We start from the raw sequence: 12,756 nt of genomic DNA, 5'->3' as shown, positions 1-12,756 counted from the left end.
ACACAAAACGCCAAAGGTTTGATGATAATCAATAATAACTTCAATAATATAATTACCCTACGTCAGCAGATGTTTGGCATTGACAGAGAAGGTTTGAAAAAGTCAAAACTACGTCAAAACTACTGGAAAAGAAAGTGTTTTCTGACCTGACAAACTTTATGCTCACAAACTACAGCCATGGCTGTCAGTATGTCTCAGTAATATGTGGGTCTTTCCCTTGGAGACCCACATATTCTGTCTAAAAGAAAAATAACTGCGCTGACTCCATCTTTTTTTTGTTTCCAGTTAGCTACCACACAATCATTCAACATGTTTCCATTAGAAAAGTCTTTTTCTGTCAAGAACATTCTCATCCATAATGTCTTTACAGTAGATAAGTTACCCTCTATGTAAAGTAGTGCCTTTATACCTCCAAAAGGTCCTTTGAGTAATAAAAGTGCATTTTATAATTGCTTATATGCAATAAAAACAAAGTAAAAGTCTGTTTGAAACTTACTTATGTTTTGTTCTATTACTATTTATGACACCTTTGTGTTTTGCCTTTAGCTGCAGCGTGCTTCGTTACAGCGTGTTCAGCTGGTCAGAGGGTGAGTGAGCTACGGCTTTGCTTCGTGTCAGAGTTGATCAGCCCCTCTGCCTGCTTTTAGATAAGTTATTACCAAGCAAACCAAGCCAGGAACATAAAGTTGCACCCCGAACACCACCTAAAGCTGGAAATAAATCACCGAAGGCCAATACGTCTCTAACAGGAGCTGCAGCCGACGAGAACCGAAGGAGGAAATAACATCCTGCCAGTTTATAAGCCTACGGATTTTAAAGGGCAGCTTCTCCGCATTTCCACTTATTCTCTCTCTCTGTCTCTCTTGAAGCATCCGTCCACTGTTTTTAGGTCTCCCAACAATGAAGGATAGAATATGCTGTCCTTGTGTGTGTGTTAGTGTGTGTGTGTTGTGGGGTCAGACAGGTATTATTCAGACCTGTCCTCTCCTTCGCCTGGATGCGGTCGACCCTTCGACCCTGTCTTGTGTCTGTCGCGGTGATGAATGAGGTCCTTCTGTTGGTCGACATGTTTTTGACAGCCAGTTTATAACAATTCTGCCACATGAAAATGAGAACTGTCCTTTTAACCAGCGTGCCTGCTTGTGTGTTGCATCATGGTTAAAACAATATTACAGCAGACGGTCTAAATATGGGGAAAAATGCTGTTTGGAATTTGCTCCCCTGGAAAGAATATTAAGGGGGAAGGATTACATGTTTTTCAGCCAGACTGTCCTATTTCAAATAACTATATTAACTTCAGTTCTTGTAAAAATGCTGTATATATCAAATGTTATTTAAAAGAAGTTTGACATTGTAATTCAGCGCCTTGAAATTGGGGCTCTGTCACCTTAAGAAACTTATTTTCTTTCTGAAACTCCACCTTCACCTTCACCTCCACATATTCTTAACCTTTAACAACGTTTCACTGAGAAGGAGCTCCTATAATGAGCCCAGCAGATGCTCAGTTCCACCTGGTGTTTGCTAATTGCTTCTGGCTAGTCTGAAGGAGCTGAGCTGCTTTGTGAGGCAGAAGCTTGGAAACTTCAGCTCCAACAAGGAGCTGACGTTTCTCCTTGGAGCAAGCTCCTCCACTAAGGAGGAGCTTTGTCCTTGAAGGCGGGGCTAGGTCCAACCAGGTATTTTGCACAGCTGAATGGTTGCCATGGAGATTAAAGTATTTCTCAAACATGCGTGAAAGAATCAAAGCAACACTCCAGGTATGTTTTTGATGAGGGTATAACAATATAACAGGATGTGAAGCTCACAGTACTGGCCCTTTAAGAGAAATGTTAGAAATCTAGGTTTCATGTGAGGTCTTGATGATAATTTTTTTTCTTTTATGTTTAACCCTTTGGGAATTCATAAAACTGACTAAACACTTAACACCTTCGTGTTCCAAAATGGCACATTTTTTCACACTGTTATAAAAATTCAATATTAAATTTTTTTTCCAATGTTTTCACATTAAATCTATTTATCAGCTTCAGACCTATCCAGAAATATTAAGTTTTTAATATTTTCTAAATCTTTATGTTTTTACATCATTTTTGTCAAAAAAAAAACAACTTTTTTTTAAGGCGAAAAACCGACAATATGTATTTTTTATTTTTATTTTTTTTAAATCTGTAAAGTAGAATATTTTTGACGTGTGTGTTTTAGCCTTGATTAGGTAGAAAATTAATAGTAACTTTGATTTTCACGCATCATTATTTTTGGATTAATAAGAGTTAAAAGCAAAAACTGACACTCTTATCCCTGGTGAACCAAAATGGTGATGATCTTGAAAAGATGCGACACCTTTTAAACACGTACCATCAAGACGTCCATTTTGGACAGGCAAGAATCCCCAAGAGTTAAAAAAGATTTGGTGCGTTCTGGTTTGTTTGGCAGTAGAAGTAAAGTTGTGTCATTTCTCCCTCCTTAGTCGTTCTTCGGGCCTTCAGACTGTATGAGGACGGATATTGTGAGGAGCTGGCGGTGATGTCATTCTTGGCATGCGGCAGCCCAGACTCTAAGAGACCATGACACTTTGCCAATATTCCCACTCTGCCCACCTCTCCTCTCTTTACCAACCCCCTTTCTCCATCTCTATGCTTCTCCTCTCTTTCAGGGTGGTCAGTCAAGCCCGTCGGTCTGTGTGTTTTCTCTCGCTGCGGCTCAAATTATTTACTGTTCCTTCAAAGCTTAAAATAAAACCAGAGGAATTCATGAAGTCATGGTTTCTTTAACTTGGTGGGTATAATAAATAAAACATGAGTTGTCGGGCCTGACATCACTTTATGTGCTTAGCATATTAGGAATATGGAACAAACCATACAAAGCTACTTTTATTTTGAAAAACATGCATCACAGTTACGTTGGAACTAATCACACCTGGTGCAGGTTCACATAATAAAGATCAAATAGCAGTAATACAATGAATAAAAAAATAGGCTTTTATTTTAATGATTAACTCATAAACTTTAATCTGAAAGGCTGACAACCATCTTTCATAACTATTTTAGCTTGTTTATTTAAATATGAACACAGAACATACATGTACATGTAAATACATGTAAATTCACTTACATGTATTTACATATACAAAAATGTAAAACATTTACAAAAAGCATTCTTAGCTGATAAAGCAGAAACTAGAAATGGAATAATAATTTTTATTTATCAAATATTAAGCCAGATTTTGGATAGTATTTGTAGGTTTTATTTTTAAGGGCCAACATAATTTTCCGTCACTGGTTTAGTTTTATTAATTGTGCAGTATCTCTTTGACATTTTGGGGCTTTTATTTTGAAGAATGTATTTGCGCTTTAGTTCAACAGGCAAAACTTTTACTTTAAATTTACATATGAATAATCTAAACTACAACATTTTATGGTTTTTATATGTAAACGCCTATTTAAGATTTATTTTGAAAGGCCAGCATATGCGTTCCCTTCCTTTATTCTGAAGAACTTAAAAAAAAAGTAAAGCATTACTGCAAAACAATGACATCATTCTGGTGTAATAATAGAGATTTGGAGAATAGCTGAGCTTTGGTGCATGATGAGTATAAAGATGTGAGCGTGAAGCTGTGGCTGTGTGGATGTTTGGCGTCAGCAGCAACAGACACTGAGGGACAAACATTTTAAGACGAAAGGGGCCCGGACTCAGAGGATCGGGGGGATATTCAGTCACTCTGAAACTGGAAAACTTCTGATTTTTTTCTCCATCCATAAAGATGAACTTCCTGAAACGGCAAACCGCTCATTCGACAGCTGTTCTTGCTCTCCTGTCTTTCCCTCGTCTCCCTCGTTTTCTTTCTGTTTTGGGAGTGATAATGAGTCTTTTGTTCAACCAGGTGGAAATTTCTCCACCAATGACAGTAAAAGTTAGTAAAGTGCTTGACAGTGTTTTAGGCTGAGAGTCCTGTCCTGATTTATGAGCCAATGGCTTACGTAGGGCTTTGGCAGAGCCTGGCTTCGTGATTTAATGTAAAGGAACAGTTATCTAAATCTGCTCACTGTTTTAAAATGTAAATCTTTTTTAAAGGATTTAGTCAGACGTTGAATAGATTTCCGGTGTGTCTTGTAATTAATTGTGATTTTTGTGTGCGTCTTCCAGTTCAAAAAACGATCATTATGGCGGCCGAGTGTATTGTTAAAGCGCAACTATATACATCCACATGCATGTAGAGCAATTTATCATGACAGCCATCAAATACTCCAAATAACACATGTATGTGATATGTAATATCCACACTGGTGTTGAGTTATCTTTGGAGATGTATCGTCAGTGAAGCACATCACTATAGCAACTAGAAGCAAAGGAAAAAATTAAAGTCTTAATGTTTGAACAGAACTCAACAGAAAGTCTACCAAGTGATCGTCAGGCGAAACACAGTAGCTACGTATAAAAATAGATCGCAGCTGCAGAATAAACTGCAACTCCCCCACTCAGCTCCTTCAGACTAGCCAGCAGCAATTAGCAAACACCTGGTGGGACTGAGCATCAGCTGAGCAAATTATAGAAGCTACTTCTGAGTGAAATTCTGGTAAAAACGTTGCTAAAGGGTTAATAGAGGAGCCATGTTGTGTTGACTTCCTGAAGGCGGAGTTTCAGAAAGAGCAGGAACTTCTTAAAGAGACGGTGTGTCTTTGGAAAGGGGGTTAGCTTCCAGAAACTAGTGCTGTCTGGTGGGCCATGGCAACCCGTCCCAAACCCAACTCACTCTGGGGGGGGAAGAGTAATAAGCTGAAATCAGAAACACATGTAAACCGGAGTAGAATAGTGAAAACGTTGCACATTTCTCTTTCATTTTTGTTTGACTTTTGTGACACCTTGTTATTTTTACATCATTTTGAAGAAATTAATTAATCAGACGGTGAAGACTACTTCGCCCCCAACCAACCATTACTCAGCTGAACTAAGTAACCTGTTGACACTACCAACAAGCACACTGACTCAGCAGGGTCTCAGTATGCTATTATCTTTTATTTTCCTGGAGAGGCCGACAGCTAGCCGTTACTGACATAGCAGAGCTTTAGCTGGCTTAGCAGCTTAGTGTTTTAAATCACAGGACCAGGATTAGCGTCAGGAGCGTCGGCTTCCTGCTGCTGTTGTAAATCAGCCACAACCCCAAGAATCTGGTTGCTTTTGTTACTTGCGCAGGAGATAAATAGACAATAATCAGACGAGAGGCAATCACGGCGGACGGATGTGGTGTTTATGGTTTCAGCTGAGCAGCTGCAGCAGACCGGGGATGTGAGACGTGTGAATGTGATATATGTATATGAGAAACATCCAGAAACATTTATGTAACACTAATTACTTTTCTGTGAGTGCCCCTCATGGTCGTCTTGGCTTGTGACTCATTCAGCACTTCTAGATTAAAAAACAACAAAACAACCAGCTGGACTTTTAGATTTGACTCGCCCTCCTCTAGAAACGGGCCACCAAAATGAAAATGGAGACGTTCACGTCTGTATTAGCGCCTTTAATTTTCCGAGCCACTTCACCCAGTTTTATCTCTAAGCGCACACAATATTAGCCGTCCTGGCAGAGGAATGAGCTCACATTAGGCAAATGAGTTTAGGAACAGGATAATAAGTTTTTCATGTCAGCCCCAAGTCAACCTCTGTTGGTCTGATGGGTGTAAAAGGCCATCAGTTCACCTCCAATGACTCACAGATTGGTTAACTTAACTTCACTTTTATGCGATTTGACCTTAGTGAACATAAACTGCTAAAGCAGGAGGACACCCAGAAGGGCCCTTTGGGATATTTGATTTTGTTTTAGGTGAAGATCTCTGTATCCGTGCTTCACAACGTGACTGTCGATTGGGTAAAGATAACAGACGTTGTTTTTCATTTATTTCTTACCTTCCATTTTATACCTGAAAAAATTATTTTATTGCTAGAGGTAATATTTACAGGGTGTCTGTGCATCCTTAATAGGTCTTAAATTGATGTATTTAAAATAAAGTCCTTAAAATGTATTAAATTCTTTTTTTGAAAAAAAAAAAAAAAGTAAGTTGGCCTTAAACATTAAAAATAGGTCTCAAATTTTGGCGTTGCATGATTAATCTTGTATATTCCAAGCAGTTTTTTTTTTCTCACTAAACTTTTCTGTCAGGCAAAAATTTGAGTTAATTGCAGACATAGTCATTCCATTCGGTAGTTGAGGCTACTGCAAACTAGCTAGCTAGCTAGCTTTTTGTGTCTATCAAGAATAAGTTTGAATGTATTATCAGTTGGCTGGACGATGTTCGTTTTCAGCACTGGCTCATTTCTGTGGTCGACCCATAACAAGGCTCGGTGCATTCGGTTAAAAACAAAAACAACTTTTGAGCTTTGTATTCTGGGGGAGAGCTAAGCCCATATGCAGTGTGAGAGGTACAAAGAGAAATACAGCAGGATTCCTCAATCATCCTTAGGTTTTTATAGTCTTAATTTAATTTGGTATTAAAAAGGTCCTAAAAAGTGTTAAATTTGATTTGCTGAAACCTGCAAATATTCTGAATTTAGTACATCACATCAGGGTTACCACTGCAACCATTTCTGTCAGCACAGTAACTCATCAGGGTTTGAACTGACGTGTTTTAAATGACTGGCATCCTGTGATTTTATGTGACCACAATTTATGTTGACAATTTTCTGACAGTCATTTTTTGTGTGGACAGCTTGTAAAACTCTATTATCCTTCATTTACATTATTTTTGTTAATTCAATCACTATGTTTGTCCACAAAGTTTGCCAAAGCTGCACACATTTTACTTTGGGATCAATAAAGTATCTGTCTGTCTGTCATTGTCACACAATGGCTCAGTGAAAAGAGAGCTTATTGGTTGCTGCAGCACATTTGGTGTTATCCAAACGATCAACAAGTCATATCAAAACAGCGCTAATGTTAGCCTAGCATTTCAGCACAGTGTCTCACATGAAAAGCTGCACGTCCATTCATCCATTTGATCCAGTCTTCCACTTCTCTGAGATCCGGTCGCTGGGGGCAACAGTCCTGCAGGGAGGCATCTTGATCAGCTGTATGTTTGGTCAAATATTTCTTACACAGCGTTGATTTTATTCATGCCTCCGACCCGCAAAAAAGTAATAAGAACTGATTCTGGGAACAAAAAAATTCTGATCTAGACTTCTCAAATTTAGCGCACATATTGATTTTTGTTAGATGAGTTAAATCTCAGTTAAATCTGCTATATTTCAAGATGTAATAAGTTTCTTATGACATCACGTGTTACTTTCTGACAAACGCGAGGCTTCCTCTTGCAACCGGAAAGTCATCGTATCCTAAAAATGCATTTACTTCCAGGCAGCTGAGATCATTTGAATGAATCTTTGCTCCTGACCTCCACGAAACACATTCATCAGCAAATTGAACGAGTCATTATTTTAGCTGTAACACATAACCTTTCCAATATTCCTGATTGTGCAACTCCAACGCTAACACCGAAGCAGCCACACAGGTTTTGACCTTGTGCTGACATTGGTGTCACTTTAGTGAAATGAGATGCATCGTTAACCTCCGTTGTTTCACATTTAAAAACAACCTTCCTGTTGTTATTAGGCTTTTGCATTTTAATCTGGAATTTGCTAGATCATCCGTTTTTTTTGTCTCAGTCAGTCAAACCTCGATGAACATCTCAACTCTGCCCTACATGGTAGTACTCTGGTGACACTGGATTTAGCATCTGGATGAATTTCTTTAACCTGAGGTCTTAAAATTCCTTGAACCATGCGCCCCGCTGCTCTCGTTTTGGAGCGCGTTATCTGGAGCAGCGCAGCGGCCGGGCCTCCTTCAGCCAGCGTCCCTTTTCAGCTCCGTTTTTTTTTTTTTTTTTAACCAAGCGTTCTCGTTTTTGGAGTTCAGACGTGGGTATTTATATCAAACGGGTCAGCTGAGGAAGAGCCAAAATGAGCACAAACACCCAGCTCCGTCTGACGAACGACCTTCTTCCTCTGGGCCTGGCCGCGATGCGAGAGGGGCTGAGAGCGACGCCAGGAAGACAGCGAAGAGTTCAGCTCACAGCCGCTGACAGAAGCGGGGCAGATCCTATCCAGAATCATGCGCACCACCAAAGTTCTTGTTATAAGACAGACGGAGCTTTCCACAATCGGAATATTTTTTCACGTCAACATGTTCTTCTCGATTTAACATCAATATAGTGTGATTATTTTGATTATTTTCTTGGATAAACCAGTTAATAAGTGGATAGCAAAAGGAGCATATTTATTTTACAGAATTTGAACTGGTTGAAGCTAAAAATGTCACCTGAGGAGATCTGGGTAAAATATATCTACAGATCTTTGTACAGTTTTATCTTAATTACTGCTACGAATATACTATTGCTCTTTCAGCAAATGGCCTTTTTTTAGAGTGTATCCCCCGTTACCGATTAATCGTATTAATTGCAATTAATCTTCAACTAATTCAGTAATAATTCAGTAATAATTACCATCACAACAGTTAGTTCAGAAAGCCAAGGCTTCTAAGACATGTTAGATGTTAAAGGTACTTCTTGGAATTTGGTGATGATTCTGACGTTGAGCTCTTGGTTTGAAGGTTGCGTGATCTAAACTTGGAGAGAAATTGTTGTGGTGTCTACTTCTGCGAAGATTTGCACCAGTTTTAAATATTTTCCAACTGTAAATTATTCATTTATTGGCAGAACGACGGGCCGCAAATAAGTTGGAATAATGGCCTTATGATGCTTTTTTTTAATCGATGGACGGCAACAATTGCATTGCTGAAGCCTTTGTACATTGTGTTAACATGCAAAGTACTAAAACTCCAGTTTTTAAGTAGAATTGAAAAGTACTTAATTAATCCCACAGTGAGGAAATTCACTTCTTACAGCACAGTAACTGAATATACCCCATTGAATATAATGAAATATATATAAAAAGCAATATTAATAAAGTGTCTACAGATAAATTAAACTGTTAAATTTCAGGATCTTAGAATATATAATAAATACAGAATTAGACATGGTCCGCACCTGCTGATGGTCAATTAATTACATGAAAACATTTTCAGCAGTAGAATTTTCACAAACCTCACTTACTATTTTAAAAAAATTATTTCTTAAGAAAAACGTTTTTAAAAATGGCTTAAAAATACGGGACCGTTATTATTTAACTTAACTTAATTATTATTATTATTATTTTTTATCATTTCAGTTCAAAGCGCAGCTGTTTTGCCCCTCTGTCAGACCGGTTACTGAGAAATCAAAATGTCCTTTTTGAATTCCTCTTTCATTATTCAGCTACATAAAAAAATGTGTTGGCTCATTCATTTTAAGTGGAAGTGAATATAAACCTGATGTGAGAGATCCGAAGCCGGCAGTGATGCCGACAGTCAGTCCCCTCCGGTGGCCACGGCTGGTGGAAACCGCAGCGTTTCAGACAGAGCGCCATTGTTGCTGTCGTATCCTCTTGTACCAGTCAGCGAGCAGCCGCACAGTAGGAGCTAATGCGGTCTCTTCTCCCTCAGTTCACCTGAGAAAAGCACATCAGGGAGTCAGAGGGCCATTCTGTCACACGGGTAAAATGAATTGATCCTCACACAGCTGGGGGACGCGTAAAGATTAACTTTTTCTTCAGGTTTTCTAGTCTTTGTTGTCTAAATCAGTGTTTTTCAAAGTGGGAGCCAGCAGGGGGCGATAGGAAGGGCTCAGAATGTCGGAGAGAAGAGAAAGAAAAATGCACAAATAAAAATATTGACTAGTAGTATTTTTTTAATAATATATATTTTAATTATATTTTTTAATCATAAAACACTTTGTTTTCCAATCATTACTATAAAATATAATTTATTTACCAAGCTCGTCTTTCTGATTGGCTGCCAGTAAAATTTATCAAGCTGCTCTGCTCGTCAAGCTAGCATTACAAGCACAACCATAGCACAGCTAGCAAGAAAAAGACGGAAGGAACTGTCCAGCAGCCCTGCTGTGGAGGACTCTGTTGAAGGAAACCTAAGAACTCACCGGAAACTAAAACCGGAAAGTATGATGCAGCATTTATGTTTTACTTTTTTTTAATATATATAATTATTGTATAGTAAAAAAACGTAAGAAAAGACACATTCTTGGGTTTTTGCTAAGGGGGTCCCTGGCCTGAGTCTAATGCTGTTTGAGAAGCCCTGCTTTAAAAGCACACACACTGTGAAACCAGACACATCTGTGGCCCTATTTCTGCTGAAGTATCAGTATCTGCAGGTCCAGCTTCTTTTGTTCACATTTGACCATCACTGTGATTAGATCGCCTCTCATTAACCACGCTATACACAGGCCAGCAGATTAAAAGTTTTTTTTGGCAGATGGTTTTAAGGTGTATTTAAATGGGATTTTGTATGACAGACAAACGCAAAGTGATTATCATCTGCTAATCTGCAACTTATTGAGACACTCATAAGCCACAGACGGTAATTGATTGAGAGTAAAATAATTTCTTTCATGGATGAAATTACTTCTGAAAAGCTTCAGTGAGTGAACTGCACTTTTACAAGGTTTTTTTGTGTGTGTTATTTTGGAAACTGACGGTCTGATGGGACACTCCCCCCCACGTCGCCCGCTGTCCTACTGTCAGATTTGCTGTGCTTCTCTCTAGCATCATGCTAAGACCGCAGGAGTGTTAAGAAAATTCCAGGCAGCTAGTTTAGCTTAATGCTTAATGTTACAGAATTTGATGCACAAACCTATTTTTGCTCAAACTGATTGAATTTGATACAGTCTGTGGAACATTATGGAATTGTTTTAAAAAACTGTTCTATTTGTTTTCACTGTCTTTTCCTCTTATCAGTCACATAAGACGGTTTGAACAGAAAAATTGGTTTCTGAATTGGAAATCATTTCTGATTTGAATAGCTAAACACTGAAAGACTTGCATCTCTAATTATATGCAGTTCAACTGGATGCAAAGTGTGTAAATGTCTTCCTGGTTTGAGGCAACCAACCAGTGACCTCTTTCCTGCTTCTTTTCTAGCACTGAGGCACAAGTGGGTTGATTGCCTCTTTATAGGGATTGCCCCACATAAGGTGGAGATGCCAGTATAGTAAATCTTCCTCACACTCATGTCTGGATGTGCTCCAACAGGAAGTCCACACACCACACAGGCTAAGGTCTGGCAACCTGCCAGTCAGATTGTTCGCCATCAGGCTTGAGCTGCTTCCGGTCTACCACCCTGAAACAATAACGGCATGTTTTGCTTCTCATCTTACAGGAGAGAGGACTCTGCACCATAAAAGCGATGTCCTAGAGATCGTGGTGCTTGTGAACCCATCAGACGACACCGTTGTATCAGAGGTGAGGTGGACGCTTCCTGACGACGAAGCAGTTTTAGAACAAAACCAAGCACTTCTAATTTTCTTGACACTTCTGCTAGATCTCATTAATTCTGACACGTTTATCGTGCCGCTCCTCCTTTAACCGTCCTCACTGTCGCTTTCTCTCCGTTTCCTTCTCTTCGCCCCAGATCCAGTCTCTTGTGACAGATTCTGCAGGACACAAGCTGCTGGTCTTGAGCGGCCAGAGCTCGGATCACGGTGGCCTTCTTCTCCAGACCGGATTTTTCACCCATCAGACCTTTTCACAGATCTTTGCTGATCCTGCAGTGAGTCTCTGTTGCAGAGATTGCACCATTTTTATGACCGTCAAGGTGTTTTTGGGAGATTTTATGCAATAGGCCCACTCAAAGTTGTACAACTTTTAGAAATGGAAGTAATAGCAAGTCCATGGTAACGGGGCTGAAACATTTTTAGTCATTTTTTTTAAAGGCCAGTAGCTGAAAGAACATATTCAGAGCAGTAATTAAGTAAAAACTTTAAAAAACTACAATGAACTTTGTAAATACATTCTGCCCAAACCTACTCAAGTGGCACAATTTAAGTTTCACCTGGTTCAAATTCTGTAAAAAAAAATATATATATATATATTTCTTATGTTTTTCAATCAATAATCAGTTAATCCAACACAGTCAAGAGATTAGCCCTACATTGTATTGATGACCTTGCTACTACTGTATTTCACATGCACTCAGCATTGAAATACAGTAGTGGCAGCATAATGCTATGGGGAGGTTCTTCTTGATGGCGCAAATCATCTGCAGAAAACTGATGGATGAAGCTAAAAACAGAGCGAACCTGGAAGGAAACTTTCCCCTGTTGCTCCTCTGCGTTGCCATGGTGACACCACCACATTTAATTGACTCCTTCTGAGGGACAGTGGCTGAATGGAGAAAAGGAGCAAGCAAACTCAACAGAAGCCAAACCTATCATTATTCTGTCTGGATGGTGAGACGTTATATTCTACACCAACGCAAGGACAGATTCATTCAGCACCAACTATCAGCTGAATGAACGCAATCCATCTTAAATTAAATATTTGATTTGTGAAATATGACCAGGACAGGTGTCCCAGGATGGAAAAAAAAAAACTCTGACTACCAGTTACAACACAAATAAAAGGTCTCAGCTTTGGTAAACTGAAAGATATTTAGTCATATGCAAAAGTATTCACATTGTCATATTATAGCAGAATCAATTCTACCACACATTATCCTGAACACATCATCCTCACGCAGCAAGGAGGTGGCAACACCACGCTGTTTGGGATGACATAACAATGGAATGGTTTAAGTTATAGTATGCTCATGTAATAAAAAGACTGACTCCAAGTCCAGACCTAAATCCTTTAGATAAGGAATCTGTGTGCAGATTTGAATACTGGT

General features: G+C 39.0%; 1 protein-coding gene and 1 long non-coding RNA gene across 2 annotated transcripts in view; one reads left to right on the top strand and one right to left on the bottom strand.

The window, feature by feature from the left end:
- The window catches only part of LOC107833108 (uncharacterized), a 33,639-nt gene extending 23,976 nt beyond the window's left edge, over positions 1–9,663 (bottom strand). The window contains exons 1-2 of the long non-coding RNA XR_001658818.1: positions 9,349–9,663; positions 6,955–7,032 (exon numbers count right to left, since the gene is read on the bottom strand). This is a non-coding gene — a long non-coding RNA (uncharacterized LOC107833108). The remainder of the gene's footprint in view (positions 1–6,954; positions 7,033–9,348) is intronic.
- The window catches only part of map1ab (microtubule-associated protein 1Ab), a 71,410-nt gene that overhangs the window by 39,816 nt on the left and 18,838 nt on the right, over positions 1–12,756 (top strand). Inside the window, exons 3-4 of the mRNA XM_007573481.2 lie at positions 11,251–11,333; positions 11,503–11,640. Coding sequence (XP_007573543.2) covers positions 11,251–11,333; positions 11,503–11,640 — 221 coding nt within the window. The remainder of the gene's footprint in view (positions 1–11,250; positions 11,334–11,502; positions 11,641–12,756) is intronic.

This window comes from Poecilia formosa, unplaced genomic scaffold (genome assembly GCF_000485575.1).
Source record: "Poecilia formosa unplaced genomic scaffold, Poecilia_formosa-5.1.2 Scaffold330, whole genome shotgun sequence".
Lineage (NCBI taxonomy): Eukaryota > Metazoa > Chordata > Actinopteri > Cyprinodontiformes > Poeciliidae > Poecilia > Poecilia formosa.
This window is presented reverse-complemented; position numbering and strand designations above follow the sequence as displayed.